This window comes from Diplotaxodon limnothrissa, linkage group LG20 (genome assembly GCF_057381915.1).
Source record: "Diplotaxodon limnothrissa isolate DT_005_m linkage group LG20, D_limnothrissa_male_GT1.1, whole genome shotgun sequence".
NCBI lineage: Eukaryota > Metazoa > Chordata > Actinopteri > Cichliformes > Cichlidae > Diplotaxodon > Diplotaxodon limnothrissa.
Window position 1 is genome coordinate 24,930,330 of NC_140615.1, and position 20,774 is coordinate 24,951,103.

Sequence of the window (20,774 nt, forward strand, 5' to 3'; positions counted from 1 at the left end):
GGTAGTGAAGGAGGACACAGAGAAGGTTGGTGCGCTAGGGGAGGACTGGGGAGCAGTTGAAAGAAGAACTGCACTTTGTGTTTAGCGCTAATTAGCATGGCAATATGCTACAGCTAGGTCATGAATGTGACAGATATGGTATGTAGCTTGCTATCTTTGCTATTTTGAGCACACGTATACTGGCTTACTGCACAACATTACATCAGCCGTCAGTGAGGCTTTTAGTAATGTTTGGCAAAGCTAAACCACTACACGCTTCTCTTTGGGTCAAGGAAATTATCCAGTGTCTTATAAAGTCCTTTTAGGATGTATTAACGACTCAAGCTTTAAATGTGGTCCTTTCCAGAGAAACTTTTTGGTGATGCAAGGTATTCATCCGACATTAGTTTGAATCTGTCTGCATGCATGTTTCTAATCTGCGTGCGTGTCCTTTGTCTGTGTGTGTGTGTGTGTGTGTGTTTGTGTGTTGGTGTCAGTATGCGTATCAGTTTGGTCTGTAGCAGAGGGCAGTGTCAGTTCTAATCTGGGACAAACCAGGGATGGAAAGGTCAACTCTGCAGTGAAACACAGAGATAGAGACACAGACACACAGACACACACATATGATATAGAGACAGACAAGCACACATAGAGACACATTGAAAGCAAGCACACAAAAGAAGATATTTATGGGAAACATGACTCATGTGAAAAGGTCAAGATTCACACTGGGAATTTGCAGGTGTATACCACCTACCCATACTACGTGTGCATGTGTATGTAGGTGCACACGAGTACGTGTGCTAGCAGAGGCAAGAGTGGAAGCGATGAGAGTGTCTTTGTGCTTTTTGGGAGCCTTGTGATATTCCTCACGGGAGGCGAGAAGACAATGTAACAGTGAGGCAAAGAGCGAGAGGGAAGCAGAGAAGAGAGAGAATAGAAAAGGAATAGAGCCAGGAGAGTTGAGTGTGAATTTCCTTAAAGTGCTCCATTTGGTGAGTCATTATTTTCACTAAAGCCACAAAGAGCATTTTGTTCCCCAAAGGAATCTCTGCTACCCACTCCCTCCTGCCTGTTCTTCTCCCTTCCTATCATTTAGAATACCAGCTAGTGTCTATCATTTGTTTGTTTTTCAGATGACTTTTCCACAAATCTGGCTCAGTGAATCTTTTTAGATTTACGTCAACCCTTTCAGTGCATCTCTTATAAGGGAACATTCCATATTCAGCACATAGCCTGGTGCCCCTCTTAGCTTATATTCATTTTTCTTTGTGAGGGATGCTGATGTAAGCCGATAGATTATGTCTGCGAATTCATAGAGCCATATTGCTTACTCATGCATATCTGTCGCGGCGGTGATTGTGTCCTCTCTGTGGGATCTGGCCGTAGCCATGCAATCAGCTCAGTGTGATAAATAGGAACACAGAGAGAACAAACCTTGCTGTCACTACAAATAAACATCTCTGGGGGTGCCTCAAGGCTAGCAAAGGCTTTCTCTTACACATAAACTGTCACGGTGCGGCATGGCACACCGTGGAAGGAGTGGGGAAGGAGGACCCAGGCGCGGAGCTCAAAGTTCAAGCAGTGCGTTTATTTACAGAGTGGAACAAAAACAACAATAAATCCCCGTGTTCTCCCAGACTCCCGTGTCGTGTCTCTGCGTGAATAGTTCGTGTCTCTGTGCTCTCCGCTCCCGTGTCAGCACCCCCCGGTGCTCGCTGCTCTTCGTGCCTTCCACGCTCCTCCTGCGGGAAACAATAGACGCAGCCGTCAGGACACAAATAACCGCGGGCATACACTTACACTCAATTCAATGGGACGACTAACGTGGAGTCTCAAGGAAATGATCCCGCGTCGGTGGGAGCTCCAAGACTCTCCTAAGTAGCTCCCCCGACGAGCCCTGATCAGCGGCAGGTGTGTGGCTTCGGGTGTGGCCAGTCCTTCCGCAGGGCCACACCCCTCAGGCCTGCAGGTGGCTGAGCTCCATCCTCCAAGCATCCCCGCAGACATAAACACACACACTCACATCTACAATCATGGAGGAGAGCAGCAGCAATACCAAAATACATATAATAATAATAATAATAATATAATACATAACTGCTCAGGGATCCTGGGTCGCCCAGTCCCAGGACCCTGACAGTACCCCCCCTCTAAGGGTCGGCTCCCGACGACCCCAAAACCAAAACAAAAAACAGCACAACCAACCCAGGGCGGGCGGCTGGGGGAACCAGGACGGAGGGCCAGAACCAAAACAAGCAAAAACAACAAAACAACAAACCGACCCAGTCCACAGTCTCAGAGTCAGACCGCGCATCCCGCAGCGGTGCAAAAAGAAAACGAAAAGACGCCACAAACAGTCACAGGCGGCCCATCAACACAACAAGAGAGTTCAGGGGGGCCTACCTCGAGCCCAACGGCGGCGACGTAGCAGCTCCGGCGGACGGCCCCGGGTCCGGCGGCAGCAGCAAAACAGTTCAGGGGGCCTGCCACGGGTCCGGTGGCGGTGGCGCTGCTCCTCCGGCGGCCAGCCACGGGTCCGGTGGCGGCAGAACGGTTCTGGTGGCCTGCCACGGGTCCGGTGGCGGCAGAACGGTTCTGGTGGCCTGCCACGGGTCCGGTGGCGGCGGCGCTGCTCCTCCGGCGGCCTGCCACGGGTCCGGTGGCGGTGGAACGGTTCCGGTGGCCTGCCACGGGTCCGGTGGCGGCGGCGCTGCCCCTCCGGCGGCCTGCCACGGGTCCGATGGCAACGTCGCTGCTCCGGTGAGCAACAGCGAGGCGTGGCAACAGGTCCATGACGCGCCGATCGCTGACGTGGACGCACCGGACGTGGACGGCGAGGAGGCCGCGCTAGACGTGGAGGTCCCTCCGGTCCGCTGACCTCCTCGGCCGGCAGCGAGAGCTCCTCCTCGGCCGGCAGCGAGAGCTCCTCCTCGGCCGGCAGCGAGAGCTCCTCCTCGGCCGGCAGCGAGAGCTCCTCCTCCGGCTCGCTGAGCTCCTCAGCTGGCAGAGCGGGCTCCTCCGGCTCGCCGAGCTCCTGCTCGGGCATGCGGAGCTCCACAGCTGGCGATGCGGGCTCCTTCGGCTCACTGAGCTCCTGCTCGGGCATGCCGAGCTCCTCAGCTGGCGATGCGGGCTCCTCCGGCTCACTGAGCTCCTGCTCGGGCATGCCGAGCTCCTCCGGCTCGCTGAGCTCCTCAGCTGGCGGTGCGGGCTCCTCCGGCTCACTGAGCTCCTGCTCGGGCATGCTGAGCTCCTCCGGCTCGCTGAGCTCCTCAGCTGGCGGTGCGGGCTCCTCCGGCTCGCTGAGCTCCTGCTCGGGCATGCTGAGCTCCTCCGGCTCGCTGAGCGCCTCAGCTGACGGTGCGGGCTCCTCCGGCTCGCTGAGCTCCTGCTCGGGCATGCTGAGCTCCTGCTGCAGCTGGACGAAGTCTGAGGTTTCCCGAGCTTGCACTACCCCCCGGGCTTTACGCAGGGTGCAAAGGCAGGCGGAAACTCCCTTGAGCTGGCCGAGGTAGGGGTCTCCCTCCAGGATTGCCTCGATGGCGTTTAACCCCACCACTCTTGCCCTTGTGTTGGTGGTGTGAGTTACCCAGTCCATCAGGCGTTGGACGCGGGTGAGGTCGCTCTCTCCGGACAAGGCCGCTGGAGTGGGCAGTGGAATGGAGGCTGCTGCTGGTGGAGAAGATGGCTGAGCGTGTGATGTGGATGGTGAACAGGATGAAACGGTAAGCGGTGAGGTAGATGTCGCGGGGCATGATTCAGCAGGTGACGGCTGGATCACTAGCCGGGCGATAGGCTGAGGTACAGCGACCAGCTGGGCCGCGGGCTGCGCTTTGGCTACCGGCTGGGCAGCTGACCGTATAAACATAGCCCCAGAGTAAACAGTTGAGGTGAGTGACGATGAATTGTCCATATGACTCACCACAGCCGGCTGTTGAGATGTCTGTGGATTTAGCTGCGGTGAGGAACGCTGGCGGCGCGAACGTCGTTTCCGTGTCGGCGTCGGGGCCGGCGTCTCAGGCAGTGAATCCACCAGCTGTCCGAGCTGGTGGGCAGCCTGAGGAGGAGAGTGGAGGTGGAGGGTGGAAAGTAGGAAGTCCAGGACCACCGCATTAAGGGAGTCCACCAGCCAGGGGAATTTAAAAAGCATCTCCTGCAGCCGCCTCTCCACGGCGTGACGCAAACCTTCCGCTGGCTTCTCCCACCACACCTCACATAGGTGGTACACTTCGTCCATAACTTCCCTCCTGAGCCTCTCCTCGGAGACCGCTGGGTCCATTAGAGGCGGGATCATTCTGTCACGGTGCGGCATGGCACACCGTGGAAGGAGTGGGGAAGGAGGACCCAGGCGCGGAGCTCAAAGTTCAAGCAGTGCGTTTATTTACAGAGTGGAACAAAAACAACAATAAATCCCCGTGTTCTCCCAGGCTCCCGTGTCGTGTCTCTGCGTGAATAGTTCGTGTCTCTGTGCTCTCCGCTCCCGTGTCAGCACCCCCCGGTGCTCGCTGCTCTTCGTGCCTTCCACGCTCCTCCTGTGGGAAACAATAGACGCAGCCGTCAGGACACAAATAACCGCGGGCATACACTTACACTCAATTCAATGGGACGACTAACGTGGAGTCTCAAGGAAATGATCCCGCGTCGGTGGGAGCTCCAAGACTCTCCTAAGTAGCTCCCCCGACGAGCCCTGATCAGCGGCAGGTGTGTGGCTTCGGGTGTGGCCAGTCCTTCCGCAGGGCCACACCCCTCAGGCCTGCAGGTGGCTGAGCTCCATCCTCCAAGCATCCCCGCAGACATAAACACACACACTCACATCTACAATCATGGAGGAGAGCAGCAGCAATACCAAAATACATATAATAATAATAATAATAATATAATACATAACTGCTCAGGGATCCTGGGTCGCCCAGTCCCAGGACCCTGACATAAACAAGCTCAATAACACAGATGCAGAGACACACATTGACACACAATCCGCCTCCTTCCACCCATTCAGTTGTTCAGAAGGTTACTATCCTCTCTTGCGTATTATTTCTATCTGCAGAAACAAACGCCTTCGCTCCCTCTGGATTTGGAGATAAGCAGATTGGTTTGTCTTCTAGAGAAGACAAAAGGGACAGCTCACTCCACATAGAGGTTTATAAAATGGCAGCACCATGGCGGTGGAGAAGAGACTAAGCTTACAGGGGACCTCAAAGCCTACTTTTAATGCCAGAAAATGTCACTTCCCATATCAACAATAAAAACACGTAAATTCTTACCCAGGTGATTTAGGCATGAATTTACATCTCCGTATCCTGCTGACATGTGACTCTCCACCTGACTGCTTCACTGGCTGAATATTTTTTATTGTGTGCTGGAGGTCTTTGTTCATATTTCAAATCCCATCACAGTTACCTGCATTTTTTCATTTAAAAACAAGACATCAGTTTCTTTTCACTTTGGTTTTTCAATGGGAAACATTTCAGTTCTGGTTTAACTTGGTGTCAGCTGCGTTTTGCTCTTCTGCGTCCCTCTCTCTTTCTGTATTCATCTTTGAGAACAAGGACAAGTTCAGCAGACTGTGTGGCTCCACCAACGCTTGAAATGCTAATCAGAATTGATCTGGATGGGGATATTAAAAAACTGGGGTGATTGCTGTCACAGTGCTCAGTGTGGGGCTGATTCACAGCATTATAAATATTAATGGGGAATGCCCATCAGAGATAGCATGTCACCGACAGTCCCATGATTACCTGCTGAGTGTTGTGCACAGCAACCTGAACAAGTGATTGGTCGGCACACACACATAGACACACAAAGCGACGGGTGAGTGAGAAGCCTAATTGAAAACATAAACATTGGTGCTGATGTGTGCAGTGACAGAGTTGATTAGGCAGCGTGTTCTTACCTTGTTGATCTTTATTAGAGATCTAATGGAGGATGTCCAGTCTCTCATTGACACAGCTGGAGATACTGAAGCTGAAATCTGAGATCTACAAACATACATGCACGTCAACAACCACCTCTAGCCTGGAAAGGCAAGCCTAATTAATGGAAAAACACTAGGAAATCTGGGATATGCAAACCCAGTTGCAATCAAAATATCTAGTTTTTCCAAGCACAGAATTCTAGATATTCATTTTATTTCCTTTTCTTATGGTAATAACTGAGCACATGGTGATAACTGATTAGCATCTTTTGTCAGATGAAACATTTGTAATTAGATCATTTTTGTCACGGGGTGAGATCTTAAGTCATTCGAAGCTCCTTTTCATATAGATAATCAACTACTTAATAGCAAGCCTTAAATTAATACTATCTCTGCCAGCTGTCGTTACATGGGGTACCTTTAAATTACCACACCTGTGCTTTAGTTTTGTTATATGAGAGTAATGGTTAGCGTCTCCCGCGCTGTCAGTCTGTTTCTCTCACATTTCTCAAATACAGTGCATGTTATGTAGACACACAGTTGTCATTCCCAGCCGGGAGACACAGATTCCCATCGACTCTAAATCGGGGCAAATAACGTCTTCTGAGATGACCCCTGGACACAAACAGGCTCCCTGCTTCCTTCCTTCCTTCTTTCCCTCCCTCCCCCTTCTTCCTTTTGAAGGCTGCCATTGGCTAAGCAAGGCACGTCTGTATTGATGCACATAGTTGGCAGTCTGCAGACAAGATCCACAGAACATCCAGGGCCATAGAGAAAATCAATGGTTCCCATCTCTGCCTGCTCCTAACTGATCTGAGGGCAGAGGATGGATCCTGTTTATGACTTCATTATTGGCTCTGTCCAAATTATTCATTGAGGTACACCATCATAATCCACTGCCTTTGCAGGTCAGTTCTTATTGTCCCTCTTTCACTTCACCATTAACTGAAAAAAGTCACATTTTGGCAGCTCCTTTTGGACTACTTCTGTCATCAATAATGAACATCCTTTTCCTTATGTCCACATCCCCTAGCCAAGTTCAGGTGATGAAAGTTTTGCCTCTTTAGAGCAGAAAAGTAGCTTTCAGAATCTGTTGCGGGTGGAGGAAAAACAACTTCTGTGAACTGACATTTCGGTTTGATCCTTTCATTCAAGGCCACGACTTGAAGTGTACACAAATTCTGTGACATGCTGAGAAGTGAGATAACTTTTATGTGACTATGCTAGTTGATATGATGTGTTTCAAGTCTGTCAGCACATGCATTCAGGTGCAAAGAGATGCATACACATTGGCGGCGAGTAATTCAATCAGTGATACAGAAAGCCTCTGTAGATATTGTCTACAGTTTCCCACCTGACAATTGTGCAAGTGGCTGAGATGTCACCTGCCACAGCAGAGGATGCATGTGCCTGTCGGCCTCCCTGTCATCCGCTCGAGCTGTCAGCCCTGGCCCGGTCTAACGAGGAGAGGCAAGGCTAATTGAATCCTAAACACTTGCTCCTTCTGCTTATCCTTGTCTTTCATTTCCACCACCCTTATATCTCCCACCTTTGCTGGAGGGATCGGTTAACACTCGGGCTTCTAGGACAAGACAACATTATGCCATAGTCTCTGTTATTAACTATAATGTTTTTGTCTCTCTGTTTATTTGTCTCCCTTTTCCTCCCATCTGTACTTCTCTTCTTTCCTCCTATGATCATTTTTATCTCTAGTGGCTCCATCTCTTCCATAGCCCAGGGCTTAATTGCTGTTATCCTATTACTGTTTTAATGGTCGGTTAGCACTGAATTTGGGTGATAAAAATGTATGAGCATAACTGTTCTGGGTCCCTTCTCAAAGCTGAAATCAGAATAAACAACACATCTATCACGCTGTGCTCTTTTTTTCACTTTTGTTCTTTTGTACATTTATAGAAAAGTGAGCTGTACGTAGAAAAGTATGCTCCAAAGCTGCTGGGGTTGCGATCTCAATCTTGGCACTGCTTACTGTGGTTTGCTAGGCCTAAAGGCCAAAGCGCTTACCGAAGTAAAATAATTTTCAATAAAATAAAGTCTATTAATGAATAAAACAGCCATGGTAATTGCATCCTAGCTCCTTCCTGGTGCGAGGGAGTTAAAACTCTTTGTACTTCTTTTTTTCATAAGTGGGTTTTAACCCCTGCTGTAGCAGACAAATAAGAACTGCTACAAAGAAACCACTATGAATATCAATCACACTTGGGTGCCCAAGTGAACGCCTGTGCTTTTTAAAGTCAAATACCACTCCGTAGGCTCTGTGATACAGTGGTCAAGGTGGACAAGATTAAAATTGATTAAGGTTTTGCAGCACAAAGGTTTGATCTTCTTTTATTTAAGAAAAATAGAGGGAAAAAGTAGACCTTTAACTCAGTAACCGGTCCTCTGAGGTAGGTCTATATGCTTGAAGACAGCAAAGCTTTGGTAGACCGGGAACTCTTTCCATCCTTAGGGTCATCTTTTAAGTAATGACAGATGAGCTAAGGCTCCACTCTGTCCCCACACACCACACGCTCAGATGTTAATGGCCTCTGATGCTCTGATAGACGGAAGCATATCCCGGGATAAATCATTCCGAGGTCATCGGTGAAGCTGTCAATCATGCGCTCTGATGACCGCCTGCTGGTTCTTCTCCAATTTTCTGTCTTGGTTTGCATTTGTTTGTCCATTCCTTTCTTTTTTTTAAGCTTGTGTTTTTCTTCTGTCTTTTCTTGAAGACCCCGTCTCTCATCTAGTTCTGGCTCTTTCACTGTCGGCAGCATCACGCTGTCCAGCACATTTGCTGTAAACTACTTGAGCAATTTCTGATGTGAGACATAATAGGGACGTTTCATTCAATTAAACACACTCTCTCCCCTGTCCACTGGGAAAACCATTGTGTTTTCAAAAAAAACCCCAGATTAATTATTAACTAACAACATTATGGTTTTTGCAGGCTGATCTGATCAAACAAGCAAAGGGGAGATACAAAATGTACATATACATACATAAAACACACATGCACAGGAACACACTGCAATTTGCCATGACAAACACGTTATAAAATAGATTTCCAATAATTACTGCTGTCATTGCATATTCCTTTTCTCTTTATTTTCTCCTGGCTGTAGGTTTAAGTGGCTGTTCTGTGGAACAAGACAAGCAGTGCTCCATAATGAAGTGTTTAATATTTGATGCCATTGGATTTCACAGCTAATAAAAGCTGTGTGTGTGCGCGCCTCCATTAGCACGCTGTCCAGGCTTGAGAATACTGCTGCATGGCTAGGCAATGTAAATCACAATTTGTCCACTGCCAGCTAATGGGACAACCCAAAAATCTGTCATGATAGAAAGTAACAATACATACACTGTGCTGGAGTTTTACAGTCGCTGATTATAAATTATTCACATCAGTACTTTATGCTGTTTTGGTGCACGGCGGTTTGTGCCAGGGGACATGGAGATATTTTGTTGGAGGAGAGCCTTTGTAGAGTGTTATCTGTTAAAGAATATTTGGGAGGTGTGAGACCATTGGCAGTGTGCGAGTATCTGTTCATGAAAGAGTATTACAGGAAAACGAAAAGGTGAGAGAGAGCAAACAGAGAAAAGAGAGAAACTGGAAACACGGGGCTTGATCTCTATAAGTATTGATGTTGCCAACGTTCAGCTGCCAATGCAATTTTCAACAGAGAAAACAAATAAAACAAAGCTGAAGCAATTCAATGGGACTGCAATTTCAACACATACATGGTTTGCAATGTATTTTTCTCTTTAGAGTATCCTTTTAATGGAAATGTTTTCTCTTACATGTCTGTCCTCTGTTTTGCTGGCTCATGGAAATCCAGGTAAGAAGAGGATATTTTATTTCTTTGCAATTAATAGTTTGTCTCCCATCTCTCTTCACTACCCCTCTCTCCTTATCTGGTCTTTTTTACCTCATTCTGTGTAATACATCAGTGAGCTCCCCAGAGAAAATGAAAAAAGGAACTGAGGGCCAACAAATGTCAGTGCTAACAGCAGTGTACAGTAAAGGCATGAGAGCTGCTGATTCTAGACCGAGGAGGAGACTGGTTGAGAGAATTCAGAGCTTATGTGGGTAGATATATGTGGGACTGAATCAAGTAATCACTGTGTTCTCTGGTTTTGAATATTTTGGTTTACTCTGCGGGCCGGTCAAACTACTCTGACCTTCAGTTGTTAAAAGATAAAATAATAAGAGACTCAGTTGCAATTTACCATATGATACTTAGACTTAATTCCCTCGTGGCTGAGATATTTCAGACCTGAATATTTAAATGTTTAAGGAGTTAGTGCAAACAACTGTGCTATTACAATCATTCAAGTTTTATATATATATGTTTATTGATATTTAATAATCTCAGCTCAGCAAACCTCCTTTTTTGCAAGCAAGTTTACCTTTGGCTAACGTTACGACGAAGGAGATATTCTTAGCACGGAAGCACATTTTGAATACGTATGGAGTTGGTTTGACTTCAAAGAGAGAAGCGCAAACTGGCAATTCCTAGTAGAGAAACACAAGTATTACCTCATTTCCTCACATTATGGTCTGCCAACAGAGTGCTCACAAAGTTGTAAACAGCTCTTGCTGCATGAGGGGGAGAAGTTGTGTTCTTATTATACAACAGTCACATAACTTTTTGAGTTAGGTCGTCCAACTAAGGGGCGTTATCTCAATTGGCCTATCAGATTTTTAGGAAGGAAGAGTCATTTTAAAATGTGATTATTTGCACCTGTGTTGTTAAAGAATTACAACATCTCAGCTCTCCTTAATGACAAAACTGTCTATTTAAATATTACAGTTGTTAATACATTAGTTCAGAGGAACAGCAATTTCAATACTTCATATGAATAATGGAGCAATATACACTAGCATGTTTTTTAAACTGTGGTAGTGTTATTTAGGATGCTGAAATGCTTTAAATCAGCGACCCCTTCTTTGTGCCACGGACCGGTTTATGTCTGACAATATTTTCACGGACCAGCCTTTAAGGTGTTGCGGATAAATACAACAAAATAAAACCAGCACCGGTACCTAAAAACAGAAGATTTATTCATAACACATGGCAAAAGACCCAGTGAAACCGTGTTAAAGACAAAAACGATAAAAAATAACGCTAAAAACCCTGAAAACCATAAATTTCACACCCAAGCCTCAACTCTCGTGGCCCGGTACCAAACATGGACTGGTACCGGTTGATGGCCCGGGGGTTGGGGACCGCTGCTTTAAATTGTCAAGTAAAGCCCCAAACAAAACAACACACAGACACACAAAGTGTTATTAGGAAGCTTGTATTATGAGGTAAAATGCTGCACCACTCTCCATTTTGTGAGAAAAATAGACATTTAAATTTGGTGTTTATAGTAGTAGTGCATTGATATCATCTGCAAAACTATTCCAGCTATATCATATTCATAAATGTTCAAAATGCATATTACTGAAAGTTAATTGGCTATGTCTATCCACAGCAGAGTAAAGTGACAAGATCACACAGATACTATCAGAGCCCTGTGAGCATACGCTGCATCTGAGGCGATACTGATCAGATAGGCAGCAGAGAGGGTTTAATTTGAAGATACCAGCTATAGAGACTCATATTCCCTGCTAAGGAAGTGGTGCTCCCCCTCCAATTATATTTAGATTACAGAGTTGAATTTAGCTGGTGTTGTAGCTATTATTTAGGGAGGAGTAAAGGTTAGAAAGACTCCCCGGAGAAACCACATGCAGCACAGTTATTAGCTGGGGAACTTGGAGCATCACTTTGCATGATTTCATTTTCCTTCTCTCGCTCTTTTACTTTCTTTTACATCTTTTGCACGAGGCAGCAAAACACAATGTGTTCAGAAACCAGATGGCTGAAAAAATAGTAGCAAATTAAGCAGTGCTGTACAGTGCTGTGAAAAAGTATTTGCCTGATTTCTTGGTTTTTTTTCTGTATTTGTCACACAAAGGTTTTAGATCACCAAACAAATTTTAATATTAGACAAAGATACTCTGAGTAAATACAAAATGTAGTTTTTAAATGTGGATTTTATTTGGTTAGGGCAAAAACTTCTTCAAACCTACCTGGACCTATGTCAAAACGTAATTGCCCCCTAAAACTAATAACTGGTTGTGCCATGCTTGGCACCAAGAACTGCAATAAAGCGTTTGTGTTAATGGCGCTGAGTCTTTCATGTCTCAGTTGAGGAATTTTCTCACTTGTCTTTATAGAATTGTTTTCATTCAGCCACATCAGAGGGTTTTCAAGCCTTATTGCCTGTTTAAGGTCATGCCAAAGCATCGGACTTGACTGGGTCACTCCAACACCTCCGATTTGTTTCTTTTTTTTTCTTTTGGGGGGGGGGGTACACTTGGTTCTGCTGCATAAACCAAGTGTGCTTGATCTTCACGGCACAAACTGATGGCTTCAGGATTTTGTGGTAGAGAACAGAATTACAAAACGTTGTCCAGGTCCTGAAGCAGCAAAGTAACTGTTACTATGATGTTCTTTTTACGAAATGCTGTAAAAACAATTTATACTTTCCCAGAAGGTTTGGAAATCATCATCGAAGGTGAGCCTTTGTCTATTTTTTGCTCAGCAGTGGTTTTCTCTTTGGTACTCTCCCATGGATGGCGTTTATGTCCAGTCTCTTTCTTATTCTTGAGTCATGACCAATGAGACAATGAGGCCCACAGTTGTTTAGATGTTGTTCTCAGTTATTTTTGACCCCCTGGATGAGCTGTTGATGTATTCTTGGAGTAATTTTGGTTGGCTGGGAAGGTATTTGGATTTGCCCTGGCTGTCTTTATCTAATATTAAAATTTCTTTGATGATCTGAAACATTTAAGTGCAGAAATATCTTTTCGTGGCACTGTGTAAGGATGATGACCTTACTGCATAAAGCCAAATACTTGAGCATGTTTATTTTAAAACTATTACATATTATAATATTTTCTCTATAAGTGGTTTGCACTTAATCGCTGAAGGTGCATGTTCATGCATGGAGGCTGTGATATCCTGCAAGTTTAATATGGGACTAGAAAACCCCTCTCTATGTGAATCACCAATGCTTGTGTCTGTCCAATAGAGATAACTGGCAGTCTCAAGGCTTTGGCTCAGGCCAACACTAAAAGTAAACAATGACAAAGTGTAAAATCAGCTGTCTTTCCAAGCTGTTGGTCAGCCATATGGAAATGCAAATATATCAAAAAAGTGAGAAAGACCATTCATTTGCTACAACGCTGACTCAACTCTGAGTTTGACTCATGATCTTCTGTCAGCTATTTGAGTATCCAGTAGGACCATTTGCCTTTACAGAAGGTACAGAAGTGTTGTCATTGCGTGTTGCTACTCATCCATCTGCTGATGTCACCAACAGCCATAGCTGATGTCCTGAGTTCTTGACAAGACATGCAGAGAGAAAAAATCCAACATATTCTTCACCAGCTTTGCAACACAAATATAACTCAGTAGCTGATATCCTGCAGAGTAAAGTGAATTTTATAGCATAAACTCCACGATAGCTGAAGAAAATCTGTTTCACCACAGAGTCTATCTCTGATAAAAATTTCAGCTGGTTGCACTCAATCCCCAAAGTCCTAAAAAAGAAAACAAATCTCCAGAATCGATGTATTGTGCATCTGCTCTATATAAGCTATATGAACATTTGTTAACTATGCATTTGTCTAAATTAAGATGGTAGTTTGGGAAGGAGTAACTTACTTTACATCAGCTGGAACCATCTGTGTATACAGCTCTGTCCAAAAACTCCCCGCACTAACTCAGACTGAGTAACACAAGGTTATTGTTCCCTCAGACATCAGCAGATTCATCATCAGGCCCAGACATATTTTACATGAACTGATGGATTCAGACTGATGAATGCGATATGTCATCAATGGTAAACAGTATGATTTATGAAGGTGATTTAGCGCCGTGCTTTCACTCACACCTTCTAACTGCCCTTTATTCTGCTTCAGTACTCTGGTATTTATATAGATTTTACCTGCATGAAACACCGTTCATGTAAAGATTTTTTTTTATCTCGAGCTACTCTTAGAAAGGTGACATATCTCCTCTCCTTGGCACTTACAATTAATATTTAATACCGGTGCTTGGCTCCAGCATAACAAAGCAGGTAAGTGGGCAATAGAATATGTTAATGTGGAAATAGTTATTCAGCAAAACAGCTCCCTATGTAACAATGACTGGAGAGAAGCAGGGTGAAAGAAAGGTACACGTGCAAAGCAGAGGGGGCTCACTCTGTGTGCCTGAATGAGGCATACAGTGTACCTCAAAGTGACAAAGGAATCTTTGGTTTTTGATCTGTTATTGTTAGAGCCAGATATGCTTATTGTGTCAAAATATCCCACGATACTCTCTAAAAGTGTAAGTAATGTCAATTTTTCAGTCTGAAGAAAAAACTAAAAACCCCAGAAGTGGAAGTGGAAAGTGGGAAACTGGCCTCAGCTGTGAAAAAAGTCACTATTTGAGTTACTTGTGGAAAATCTCACCCAGCATGGGATTTGAAGCTTTCTAGCTCTCTAACGCCACACATACATGCAACTACATGTGTGCCGCTGTACGGATAAGTGTTTGCATGTCGCGTAACGATCTTTGGGCAACGTTTATCTATTGCTTCCAGGAGATAATGACCTTTTGCAAAAAACATTCTCGCTGACACATCACTATATGCAGATTATAAGATGAAAAATGTTTAAAACGCAAGAGATGCTCGCATACCTGCTGCCTCACGCTCACATAGTCCAAGAATAGTGAAAGGAAAAAGGTAAGAAAATGGGCAGAAAGGAGGACAAGAAGGATGCGATACGTAATGCTTTCTAATGAATGTATAAATCACTATTTGCTCGGAGGGATGAGGAAGACCTAATAGTAATTAAGGAATTGTCAAGTTCTGTCGAAATCCACTATTGAACTCAGATTAGTTGATAATGGGAAAATCAGTGAGCGGGGAGAAAAAGTTAAGCTTCTACAGCGAATACAAGGAATGCCTCATTGTCACTTAAATATGTTAACTGCTGAGGGATGTTTGTTTGTACCAGATTGTCAAGTATTACAAGCATGAGTTGTGCATCTGTGTTCAGTCAGACTCCTGGGTTGATTTAAGCCTAGTGCAAATTACCTGCAGAGGCACAAACTTTTGCAGCACCACATGTTCTCAGTTTAGTGGGGTGGTTATGAACTCCAAAGATGCAAATGGCCACATTTACTGTAGAGATACTTAAAATGCACTTTTGTTAATTAAGACCTGATGGTTGACTATTTGCAGAAGAGAAAGTGCAGGTTTTCTGTTAGCAAGCTTTAAATACAGCTGGTAGAAGCAAACATATTTGGTACCACAGTCATGCTCTTCTTTCCACAAGAGGGGAGGCACTGTGGGAGAGAATGCATCTGTTGATTATTGCTGTTATTGTAACAAGAACTAATAAATAAAGTTTAAAACTGCTTTTTTTTCTCCCTTCTCCAATAAATCCCGGTGCCACCAGGGGATATTTGTGGTGGTTCTTTAATCCGTTAAGTTTCTTGTCTTGGTTTAGTTTTATTTTTAATTAATTAATATTGTACTATACTTAGCCAATAAGAAATCCTAACCTAAAGCAGTTTTAGCATTTAGGAATAGGGGAACTGTAGTTAGGTAAGAATAATGCTCATGGGCAAAAGTACTTAACCGAAAACATAAACTGTCAGATAGCAAACTGCTGGGCTGCTGAATGCACAAAATTCCTGGACTGTGCGTGTGATGCGAGTGGGTGTCTGAGGGACTTTGTCGGGACTCTCTCCTTTTCTAAATGGTAGAAAGCAAAACATAAGTGCTCGAAATATAATTAGTAAGAAAAGCCAAGACAGCAGCTGTGAATAATTTAAGGTGGCAGTTTATGCAAATTGTCCAAATCTAGGACATGGTGCAGAAGGTGTTAGCATTTTACTGCTGACAGAATGAAACAGAGCTGAGTAGTATATGAGGTGTAGAGTCCGCACACTGGCGAAACACTGCCAGCATCACTCCATTAGTTTCCCATTTGTTTGGGATGGAAATATATATCTTTTGCACAAAGATGTGGCTTCTGTGTACGCGGTGTTAGCCTTGTGCTAATGATGCATTAACAGGCGGCAGGCAGGAAAATCCCTTTCTCGGGACCACCTGGATAGCCTGTGATTGTGCTGGCTTTTGACTGATTATGACATATTTAAATAACTTTTTACTTTTGAAGGACTTAAAACGCTGAAGTAAGGGCAGATGTACAGCGTCTCTGTACCTGGGGTCATTCGGCATCACTCACTGCATGGTCTCTTGATGGATACAGTCTCTCTTCATGAAACAGAACAAAGCTGGAAGGCTTCTTTAAACTGAACTCTCACCTCAAGCACAGAAACATTCAAAGTAAAATTTGATCTAAGGTGAGCTGTTGTCACCATGGCAGCACAGCGAGAGCCTCTCTCTTCTACCTCAAATCCCTTACAGGAGAAATGTTAGACTTCTGCTTACTTTGCCCAGAGATGACTGCTTTAGAGTTTTGGGTAGACTTTATTACCTCTTTAATTAGATTCCAATTATGGAATTTTAATATGCATTATTACATGCAGTACCCGACACACATCACTACCTGCTGAATTCATTTGCTGGTGTTTAGCCATGCTCAGAGAGCTGACGGAATGGAATTCAAAATAGGAGTCAATGAAATGGAAAGGAGTATGTGCGCACATGTGGAAATTGAAGCACAGCTACGTATTTGATCATCCAGTATTATTGGCCCACTGTCATTTAAATGTGGGGGCTGGCAGTTTCTGTAACCAGAGACACTGCATATTGGCTGGATATGTTCAATAATTGTTGCCCTGTAGCGATCAAGAAGAGCGCTGAGCGTTACTCAGCATAAAAGGGCCATTGTGGCCATGTCTTAGATGCTGACAACCACATTGATTTGCATGAATCAAGCTTATATGCCTATGAAGCTCAGACACAGCTACACACCCTTAATCTGCTCATTCTTTCTTTCTCTTTTTGTCTTTCTCTCTGCTTTTCTGACTGCCTCAATTTCTCAGTTATTTTACGTCTGCATCTCTGCCTCGCTCCTAGTCTATGTGTTCATGCCTCGTGCCGTGCTAGTGGTTTTGTCAGTTTGACATTCAAACAGTATCCATGAAGAAATATTCCTCTGCATCACTGCGTTGCCATCACCCAGGACTGCTAATTTGAATTCTAACACGTCAGCAGAAAGAGGTTAAAAACATCAATACTCATAAATCCCCAATATTTGAATATGGATCCACGTACAAAAGGACTGACCACAGTAATAACGGCAGCAGGACTTAACTGTAAGCCAAAGCAAAACCCCCTTAACTCAACATTGGATGCTATTATCTGTGTGTTTCAAAGCAAGCTACAGCTGAGTTATAGGGTTTTCTTAAGGATAAATGGATTCCCAGAGAAGATCCTTCCTCAGCAAATCACTGTGAAATTCTCTGTTATAAGTATATTCAGCAATACGGAAATTCATTTCCACTGTCAGACGTAGAGATTTTTTTCCCCCAAAGAGGGCATGCAAATGAGGGCAGGGGGTAAAGGTAAAAGGGAGAAGACAGTTCAGGTGTAGACTTTAAAGGAATGGATAGAAAGATAATGAAAGAGAGGGAATGAGAGTACATATTGTACCTGACAACTCTCTCACTCTTTTGTTTTTTTACTCTGCCCTTTCTCTTTATGGCTACTTCACACTCACAACAGGGGGACTATTTGTTTCTCTGAGTGGATTTGCTTCTCTCAGTGGGCATCTGAGAGAATGGGAACCAGAATGACAGAATGAGTACACACTCAAACACACAGTTTCTTAGACACATTTACAAACAAGTAGCAGTGCAAACAAGTGCAATTTAAACATGCAAAAAAAATGCACACGCAAGTGCACACACAATTGTACTAAAGGAGTCCAAAGCGTCACTATCCAGCATTAAAATTCTTGAGGAGATGAGTGCATGCATGACACATCCTGTAGTTTTTAGAGTGATGAAAGGAGTGTGCTGCACATAGATGTGCAAAGAAATATGCGGAGGGAGCCGAGAGGTGATTCACTGAAGTGCAGACATTCATATAAATTTTTTGAATTTTGTGGAGTGTGTGAATGCCAGGCAGTCTGTCTGGTTGCCATTCATTGTTTAACAAATCATGTCATGCCCCATCTCCTAGAAAACATTAAAACCATCTTCAATTTCAAGGGGAAGTAACTACTTTCGTTTCCAGACATTGTTGTGACTCAGATGTGAGAAAAATCCATGTGAAGTTCTGCACAAAAGTGAGTTAAATTGAAAGTGGTAGACCTTACAACCTGCATTAAGAACTAATGGCAAAATGGTACATTTATTGCGTTTTCCAGTCATCTAGTAGGTTATGCTTTTTCGTCTGATTTAAAGATGGGACCTTTTTTCAAGGAGTTTTTTATTTTTATCTCCTTATGAAATGAACTGTTTATTTCTACATCTATTTTTATAGCCATTTGTCTAGTTTACTGATCACTCCAAGCACTTTAAGTGCTTCATTATCTCACACACACACACACACACACACACACACACACACACACACACACACACACACACACACACACACACACACACACATCCACAGATTTGAGGACACTTTGGGGGTTTCTGTGTCTCTGTATCTGTTTTTCTGTAATAAAGACACTTTAATATGCAGATCAGGGGAGTCGGGGATCAAATCTCTGACCTTTCGATTCATGAACGATCGTCTACATCCTGACCTATAGCTCCCCCGCATATGTTTAGTTTCATGTATTAAGTCGCCTATTTTATGACTAAGTGAATGGCCCGTCTCACTCAACAGTGACTTAAAAATGTTGGTGAAAAGGTTGCAGGAGAGAGTTTTCATTTGTTAGCAATTTCATTTTAATTTAAACACTTCGGATGCATAATACTTAAAAGCCACAATAGTACTGATGTTGGAATCTGCCATTTCTAACCAGTCAGAGAAGTCGGATGATTTATGTGCTTTTTCTACCTTTCACCCTGTAAAGCTGTTGTAAACATTTACTAGTCCCTTATATACAGGCACATATGATGAGAAACCAGGTGGTATAAATAATATTCCAGACTAGAACTGAGGTAGAAGTAGAGCCACTCTGTAGTAAAAATGAGAGGAGCTCATCTGATGAACAGGGTGAAACTGACATAATGTGAAACTACAAATTGAATGTGCAGCTTTAAGAGTTTGTTCAAATCAAATTAGGAATGAAGAACTCTGAGGATAGCCTTTGCCTTTAAACTCAACTTTAAGCTCTAAAAATAGGCGAGAACATTGCCCAAAGCACTATAAAATAAGACCCAGCGTATGTGCTTTCCTTGATCATGCTTAACCGCCACCCCACCCCCAAAAAAACACAGTTTCAATTTTCCCATTCAGTACTCAGACCATCAGGACCTAAGTGACGAGATATGGACATGAAAGGCTAAGTCAAAATACGCCTTAAAATAAATCGGTGTTAATCTGCCGAATTGAGTATAGTGACACTTGCCGCACTTCGCTGTGCATGTGTTGCTTCAAAGGTTCAATCACAAGATTTAATAATTATATGTATTTTTTTTAATAGTGCTGTTACAGAGCTAGGGGCTTTGCCAAGCCAATACTGAGTCATACAGGCATGGTTTGGCACACTGGAGAAACGCAGAGGTGAGATGAACCACTGAGGTGTAACTCATGGGCCATAATTGCATTTTCTCACTAAATTGCCCAGAGCAGAAGAACAGTGGCTGGATGGGGATTAATTCAGTCTAAACTGATTTAAACGCAGTGCATTTCAGCAGTTGATTAATCATCACCTATGAGCTCTTGATTTTATGTATCCATTAGCTTTTAATATGAGTGCCCTGTTTTAGAGACGTAACCTTTTCCAAGATTACATTACTTATCTGAGGCAACATGTTGGAGAAAATGAGAAAGAGAGAGTGACTTGCAAGTCGAAGCATGGGGGCTTTGCTTTGCTCGTGCAGTCTAATAAAGGTGAAACAACAGAATTAGATGCTTTTAATATCATGTTTTATTTGAAATAAGACTGGAATTTTAAGTAGCTTGCAGTATTTCATCATTCTTCTCAGCACTTGTGAAGTGTATGTCAGATGTCACGCTGAGGTTGTTGTTGTGATTAAAGGAGCAGTTCTCGACTCTCTTTTTATATCGTGAGTGTTTGATTTAAAATCGGCGTGCCGGATCACGCCCAGGCAGCGATCGTCGAGTAGAAACTCAAGGAGGAACAGATTAAGCCTATTTCTTTTTGTGAATTGTTTGTCATACACAAGTCTGGTGGCGTAAAATGTGCATGACGTGTCACTAATATAACTGGACACCACTGGGATGGTACACAATTATAAATAATAGAAAATGCTTTTTAAGTAAATATATACTTCAACTCAAACTGGAGCTGCATTGCTATATGTTTAATGATATACTCAGCATGAGAAGCTATAAAACACATTAGGCATTCTGTTGCATATTGTCCAGTAATGTCTAAATTAAGGCTGTTTTCCTAATATTTCTGCAAACAGACCAAATATTAAATCAAGCATACATAATGGTTGGTTACAGACTCAAACTCAGCAAGCTGTATGGCCAAACTACTAGCCCATATGGTTGATGGCTCATCTGATACCTGTCTGGATATCCCGTTAGCAAACGGCATGGTATATGGTGTAAGCTGTTTGCTGCTTTTGCCAGCATATAGCTACTGCTGACTCTGCAAGCTGATTTGCCAGCCTACCTACAGCACAGCTCCTCCATTTCACGCTACCAATGCTATTTCAGACTTAATTAATGTCAAGCCCATTGTCATTGATGCAATTTTTGTGCTGTG

The 20,774-nt window shown here is 43.8% G+C and overlaps 2 protein-coding genes across 2 annotated transcripts in view; one reads left to right on the forward strand and one right to left on the reverse strand.

Moving 5' to 3' along the window:
• The window catches only part of LOC146610986 (cadherin-4-like), a 251,544-nt gene that overhangs the window by 47,940 nt on the left and 182,830 nt on the right, over positions 1 to 20,774 (forward strand). The window lies entirely within an intron of this gene.
• On the reverse strand, positions 2,382 to 3,628 carry LOC146610987 (uncharacterized). The gene is made up of 2 exons (XM_085345692.1): positions 2,799 to 3,628; positions 2,382 to 2,442 (listed from the first exon to the last, which is right to left on the reverse strand). Exons 1-2 carry the CDS (start codon positions 3,578 to 3,580, stop codon positions 2,382 to 2,384), a joined length of 843 nt encoding a protein of 280 aa, XP_085201818.1. The 5' UTR covers positions 3,581 to 3,628.

Bases quoted from the DNA above. Each gene is read 5' to 3' on its own strand.
- LOC146610987 (XM_085345692.1), bottom strand. From the start codon at position 3,580: ATGGACTGGGTAACTCACACCACCAACACAAGGGCAAGAGTGGTGGGG. The intron at 2,443-2,798 runs TCCACGTCAGCG...TGTTTTGCTGCT, and splicing joins CGCCGTCCACGTCCGGTGCG to GCCGCCGGACCCGGGGCCGT.